The sequence below is a fragment of the Capsicum annuum genome, chromosome 11 (assembly GCF_002878395.1).
Source record: "Capsicum annuum cultivar UCD-10X-F1 chromosome 11, UCD10Xv1.1, whole genome shotgun sequence".
Lineage (NCBI taxonomy): Eukaryota > Viridiplantae > Streptophyta > Magnoliopsida > Solanales > Solanaceae > Capsicum > Capsicum annuum.
In genome coordinates, this window is record NC_061121.1 from 199,863,449 (window position 1) to 199,870,791 (window position 7,343).

Genomic DNA, 7,343 nt, shown 5'->3' on the forward strand with positions numbered 1-7,343 from the left:
TAGCCTCATAGCGACCAAATATTGATTTTTGACCCCTAAGCGATGAATAATTTTAGTCGTTGTTGTTACTAACGGATTAGTCTATTGCTATTCCTAAAATTCATTTTCATCATGGTTAAATTTACGACTGAATATTTTATCGTTGATCCGTTGCAACATGATTTGATCGACTAAGTAACGGTCAAATTCATCCATCGCTAAAATTTTTCAGTAGCAACGACAAAAGTTAGTCACTAAATATTTATGGTAATACCAGCCCTTTTTAGCAACTAAATTTTTTCGTCTCTAAAGTTTTTCAGTAGCAACGACAAATATTAATCGCTAAATTTTTGTCGCTAATAATTTTGTAGGAAAATAATTGAAACACGTAAATTATAGAATAATTAAAATAACCAACATTCATATAGATAGCAAAATGCACTATAATTGTGTCCAAAAATCCATAATTTCAAATATTTTGTCAAACAAAAACTAATGTCAAACCAACATCTATCAAAATTAGTATTTGTTACTACGTACATAAATGTTTTGTACTTCCACACAAAATAGTCTATCAAAAATTAATGCAATGATCAAGGACTACAAATACTATGAAGCTAGGAATCAATGTCGACATCATCATCATCATTAGTAGGAGGAGGATCTAGCATGGCCCCTTCTTGTACCTTAATACCACCAACACGCTCAATAACTACCGAAAGAAAATGAGTAGTAAATGCCGGAATCAATTACTTCACAAACTCCTCCAAATTTGATGTCGTTAAAGAAATCGAAGGTGGTACTGATGATGAGGAGGCATCGCAGGCACAAATTTTTTTCCCATAGTAACTGCCAGCTTCAGACCCAAGACCAAATAATCTTTTCTTCTTTGCTCCTCCCGCAGCTTCATAATATGTTTTCAATTGATCAATTTCAGATTCACATTGTAATTTTTTCCATATAATTTCTTCATGTTTTTCCTGTAACAAGTAGAGTTATTAATATAGACTCAAGTTCATGTCAAAACAAAAGAAAAACAAGAGAAGAGTCTCATATCATTAGATATAAATTATGGACTTATATGTAGAAGTCGGGAAAGCTCACCAACAAAAGATTTTTCATCATGATTATGTGTATGGACGTGAAAATATAACTCACTTGGAGTTGGATCTCGACCTATTTTAAGAGCCTATATAGAATTTTAGGTTTAGAATTAGGCCAATGTATATAGCATCAAACCAAAAGAATATATACATACCAAGTTTCTTTGCCCCATTCATGAAACAACCACCAAGTTTATTTGTCCCATTCTAAGCAAGAAAATGTCACCAAACTTCTTGACATAGGAGCAAAACAAAGAGAAAACTGAAAGAAAGACTTGCAGGACACATATATAGCAGCAAATCAAAAAAAAAAAAAAACTAGCCCAGCTGCTTGCAGGAAACTCAACGTGCATAGTTGTTTCTTCTGTTTCCTATGCACCTGGAAACATCATTTGTTTCCATTCTATCTTGGAAATCCATAACCCACTTAATATTTATCTTGAAACATCGTTACACCCCCAAAACACAAAAAAAAAATCATATTTAAACCTCTTATGATTATGAGACAATGGCATTAATTCAAATATAATGACAACTATTTACATAACTAGCAGCAGCAACATTAGCATACTAATCATAAACAAGGCCATAAAATGGAACACATATTACGGAACACATATTATGGAACACATAAACAACAGCAGCAGTAGCATACATACTAACCAACTCCCAAAGTCAAAACACATAAACAGCCGCAACAGTAGCATACATACTAACCAGCTCTCAAACTCATGTAACATATAAATAGCAATAGCAGTAGCATAAGTACTAACCAACTCTCAAACTCTAAAGAATCATCCAAAATGGAACCCATATTCAAACAAGGTAGCAACAGCAATAGCATGACAGTAGCATATTCAAATATAGCTAGCAGCCCAAACATAGCTAGCAGTAACCAAAAGGGCATAGCAGCAGCCCAATCAACAATCAAATAGTGCGCGATAATCAAAACACAATAAATAACATACTATGACAGATATCCTAAAAATAACATATAAAAAAGTAACTTCATTCAGACTTTATCTAGTACTGAGAATCATAGGAAAATAACTTGTAATAACACAACACTAATTTTCCCCCAAGAAAATAATCTCTTTTAGTATAACCAAACACCCTTTTATTTACATGATCATATATCATATACCAACCATCAAACACAAATTTAAGAACATAGCAACAAATATCAAGATTGCTCTTTTTTTTTCCCTCAATGTTGTGAACTTTGAAATGTGTAAGAAATGGAGAAAGTCACAAAATTCATAAAGAAAATTACAAATTACAGCAACCCCAAATCAACCATTTCAACAAAAAACAATCAAGATCCACTTACATACATTCAAATGAAATTAATAGACAGCAACAAGATTAGTTGCTCAGATATTAGTTCTATCCCATCACAACCAAGAAGCTACACTAACTTGTCCTACATTTTTCAATGCCATATAAGAAGTGTAGCCCATAAAGGTAAGAATTCACATAAAGTACCAGCCATATCATTCACACAAAGTACCAGCCATATCATTCAAATAAAATTAGTGGACAGCAATAAAGACACAATCATAGCAGTAGCCGTGACAAGTCTTGCAAAAAGTACCAGCCATATCATTCAAATAAAATCAGTGGATAGAAACTTAGGTACAACCATAGCAGCAACCAAGACAAGTCTAGTAAAAAGTATTAAATAAAATCAGTGGACAGCAACAAAATTAGTTGCTCAGATATTAATGTTATCCTCATCACAACCAAGAAGCTCCACTAACTAGTCCAATATTTTTCAATATTATACAAGAAGTACAACCCATAAAAGTAAAAATTCAGATAAAGTACCAGCCATATAATTCACACAAAGTACCAGCCATATTATTCAAATGAAATCAGTGGACAACAATAAAGACACAACAATAGCAGCAGCCATGACAAATCTAGCAAAAAGTACCAGCCATATTATTCAAATGAAATCAGTGGACAGCAACTTAGACACAACCATAGCAGTAGCCATGACAAGTCTAGCAAAAAGTATCACATAAAATTAGTGGACAACAACAAGATTAGTTGCTCGAATATTAATGTTATCCTCATCACAACCAAGAAGCTACACTAACTTGTCCTATATTTTTCAATGTCATACAAGAAGTGCAGCCCATAAAGACAAGAATTCACACAAAGTACCATCCATATCATTCAAATAAAATCAGTGGACAACAATAAAGACACAACCATAGTAGCAGTCATGACAAGTCTAGCAAAAAGTACCATCCATATCATTCAAATAAAATTAGTGGACAGCAACAAGATTAGTTTCTCAGATTCACATATAATCAATAATAACCAATACTTACAAGCTTCTTCCAGTGCTCTCCATCTATGTTAAAGCCACCTGTATGTGTCCCAGCAGCTACTTCACGCCCACCACAATGGTTCTTTGAATTTATCTTAGACGTCTTAATACAGTCATTACTTTCCTAAAGTTCCATTCATTTTTCCCACACATGATCACTTACAAATTCTGATTGAAATATAGCTCTATATTTTTTTATATTAGAAATGAAATTTTTATAGCATAATGCAGCCTTCTTCAACCATTATTGCTTCACCACGTCTTCACTAATGGAAGCATCCCAATAGAAATCCTTCTACAATACAGTTTAAAGTAAAATAATTAAGTATTAACTGCAAACTCAAACAATTGATATCGATTATTATTTTAAAAAACATACCTTGAACTCTCCAAAATAACCATCTATGACATCTTCTGAGACACCTTTCCAGTTGATCCCATTGGAATCAACTTCACTTTTGAAAGATAATGTAATTGAAATGGAGCATTTTGAAGAAGGTTTCAACCTGTACAACATCAAATCCAACACCAATAACACTACAACATTTGTGTACAAAAATAGTAATCACAAAAGCTATTTAGGCATTGCTTATCAACTAACAATCACCAATAGACAGCAAGAACATTGATGAAATATAAATAGTAAGTACTAACCCTGAAGAAGTCAGAAAAATAAGGGTTCGACCATTGCTTAAAACTGGAATCAGCTAAACCAGATACATTTCTCTGACTAGATATTTCCTCAGCTGTTGTGTTGCTTTGAGAATTCATATTCTAACCTATTGGGTTGCTTTTGTTAGGTGAAATAGGAGATGTCTTAAGAATAACCAAGGTATTTCTTTCTCCCAATGTCTGAATCGATGGCGTACTATTGAGTAGTAGTGTTTGATCGTTTGCCAGACTGATAGAAATGGAAGTGGTATTATCCTGTTCAATTACTAGAGTTGGAATAGAAGAAATTTTTGCATGATTAGCAGTCTTACTCCTACCTAAGGACTTACCTACACGATATCCACCTCGAGTCATATCTACAAAAAAAAAAAAATAACGGTGTCATTAGATCATTACTATTAAAATCCAAATTAAAAATGATGTGATATGAAAAACTAACAGATTAATAAAAGGAAAGCAAAAACTAAGAAAATGATAATAATTTGGAGAAGTCAATACCAAAAATAAAACACAAAGATAAAATAGCAAATTTTTATCAAGCACTAGTCACTACCAATGTCTCCTTACTAAAAATAAAATATAACAAAGATAAAATAGCAGATTTTTTAACAAGCTCTAGTCACTATCTATATCTTTTTCAAACTCTTCCTCTTCATCATCCTCCTCAGTTTCACCAGTTTCATATTCTTCTTCTTCTGTGGATCCATTTTGGATTTCATGATGCTCTTCAAATAAACCATCATTAAGAGGTTCATTCATTTCAAGAACACCCCTATTTGGATCATGCAATAGAATATCTTCATCTATAGAAACAGACATATCTATCTTATGGACTTCAAATTCTTCAACTTGAAAAGGAACATTCAGTTCTGAAGTTGTCACCACTCCTTTAACTGGTAATTCAATAACATTTCGAGGTTTGACCTTCAATACAGTTAGCCAATCATTCATGTCCTTTCTTGCATGGATAAGGTACATAACATACTTGAGTTGCTTGCATTGCAAGAATAAAAGGCTCATACTATTTATACGGACGGCGATGGTTAATATCAACTAATTTGTACTGATTATGCTTCTTAACACTGACATCCATTATTGGGTCAAACTATTCGCATTTGAATAACACAATTTGTTTTAAAGGTGCTTCACGGTATTCCACTTGTATAATCTCTTTTATTCATCCATAATAATCACCAAAATTTGAATTCGAGATACAAACTCCACTATTCATTGTTGATCTCACGCTACCATGACCTTCTGTGTGAAATTTATATCCGTTAATAAAATGAACAGAATGGCATGTAGCTCATATTAATTGTCCACGATCAAGACTATGCAAGTATTTATTTTTAATGAAATTGCACCGAGCCTATTTTAAAAAAATCAAATATTTAGTAAAATTTGAGAAGCCAATTTAAGTACATCATTATATGAAAGTTAATATTTATTTAAATCTTACATATTCCTTGAACCATATAGCAAAATTTTCTTCAAGACTCTCATTTATTTCACTTTGAGAGAGATTCAAAATTCTTCTTCCAAACATTGCAGGTACATACTTCATTGCAACAAAATAATTTAAATAAGAGAAGTCACAATATAAAAATAGATTTTATTATTATTAAGAGAATTTGGTTACCTCACAAATGGCTCAACCTCCTCACAATTTAGTAAAATGTAAGTTTAGACTGCTTTGATTTCATCTAATGTTAAATCTCTTTTTTTTTTTGCTTCTCCCCAAAGTTGAATTGGATGGGAGAATATTGAAACATTTCCTTTAAGATCTTCCACAACACCACCATTGTCATTACGGTCCACATTATGATTTTGGGACATGACATGAGTTTCAAAATAATGAGAAAATAATTATGTTGACTTCATCATCAAGTACGCTTCACAAATGAAACCTTCAACACTAGCTTTATTCCCAATCACCCTTTAAAGAGTTTCCAAATACCTATATACAGAAAAAAAATAAAACATTACATTTGAAAGTTATGTATTAATTATTCGACACAAGTTTGACATAGAGTTTCACATTTACCTTTCAAAAGGATACATCTATGATATTGCAAAGGTCCAACAATCCTTGCTTCATATGGAAGGTGCACAGGAAAATGTTCCATTGAGTTAAATAACCCAGGAGGAAATATATGTTTTAACTTGTACAAAATTTGTGAAATATCTCTCTCTAATCAGACCATATCATCCACTCGTAGAGTAGTCGAAGTAAAATTCTTAAAAAATAAGCTCAATTCTATAAGTGTCTGCCACACATTACTATAAAATAGTTCATGAAAAGCAATAAGCATTAGTCATTGTATGAACACATGACAATCATTCGCATTTATGTCTAGCAACCTGGCCAAATTTGAAATATACCCATCTGAAAACTTTAAGACTTTCACCCAATTAAGCAAGATAGCTCTTGCTTCCTTGTCTAATGTATAAACAGCTTTTGGATATTTTTCATTACTATTATTTCCCAATTGAGGTTGATCACAATAATTTGTCGTATCTAGACGTGATTGTGGATTGTCTTTGATTTTGTCATCAAAATTAAAAACAATGTTAAAGACATTATCAAAGAACTTTTTCTCAATATGCATCGCATCAAGATTATGTCGAATCATGTTAGAACTTCAGTATGGCAAATCCCAAAAGATGCTTTGCTTTTTCCACCCACATAACTTACATATTGTTTTATTAACTTGTTCGGCATCTAACTCTATTACATTTCTTATCCCCAAATTACAAATTTGATCCAAAATTTTCTCTCCTATTTTATATGTTGATGGGGGGGTATTTTGACAGTCTGGCCTTTAAGAAAGTTCTTTCAATCTCTCCTAACTAGGTGATATTGGTCAAAGAACATTCTGTGGCAATCAAATCAGGATTGTTTTCTTCCGTGATGTAATCTAAAGAATTGTGTTTCCTCCATACAATAAGGACATGCTAATTTGCCTACAGTACTCCATCCCGATAACATAGAATATGCTGGAAAGTCACTAATTGTCCGCATCAAAGTTGCCCCTAATTGAAAGTTTTGCCTTTTTGAGATGTAAAATACTTCCACACTTGTCTCCCATAACAAGGTAAATTTATTTATTAGAGGTTGCAAATAAACATCAATTTTATGTTTGGGATTGCTCGAACCTGGAATAATGATTGTTAAGAAAATGTAAGCCTCTTTCATGTACATTCCTGGAGGTAAATTATATAGAGTGACAATCACTGGCCACGAAGAATAT

General features: G+C 32.5%; 1 protein-coding gene across 1 annotated transcript; it reads right to left on the reverse strand.

Moving 5' to 3' along the window:
- Positions 1–728: 728 nt before the first annotated feature.
- Positions 729–4,191, reverse strand: LOC124888946. Its single transcript, XM_047400230.1, has 5 exons — positions 4,028–4,191; positions 3,800–3,926; positions 3,677–3,715; positions 3,422–3,544; positions 729–959 (listed from the first exon to the last, which is right to left on the reverse strand). Exons 1-5 carry the CDS (start codon positions 4,189–4,191, stop codon positions 729–731), a joined length of 684 nt encoding a protein of 227 aa, XP_047256186.1.
- Positions 4,192–7,343: the final 3,152 nt, after the last annotated feature.

Coding starts and splice junctions, on each gene's coding strand:
- LOC124888946 (XM_047400230.1), bottom strand. CDS start 4,191: ATGAATTCTCAAAGCAACACAACAGCTGAGGAAATATCTAGTCAGAGA. Junction 3,716..3,799: donor GTTATTTTGGAGAGTTCAAG/GTATGTTTTTTA, acceptor ACTGTATTGTAG/AAGGATTTCTATTGGGATGC. Junction 960..3,421: donor GAGAGCACTGGAAGAAGCTT/GTAAGTATTGGT, acceptor TACTTGTTACAG/GAAAAACATGAAGAAATTAT.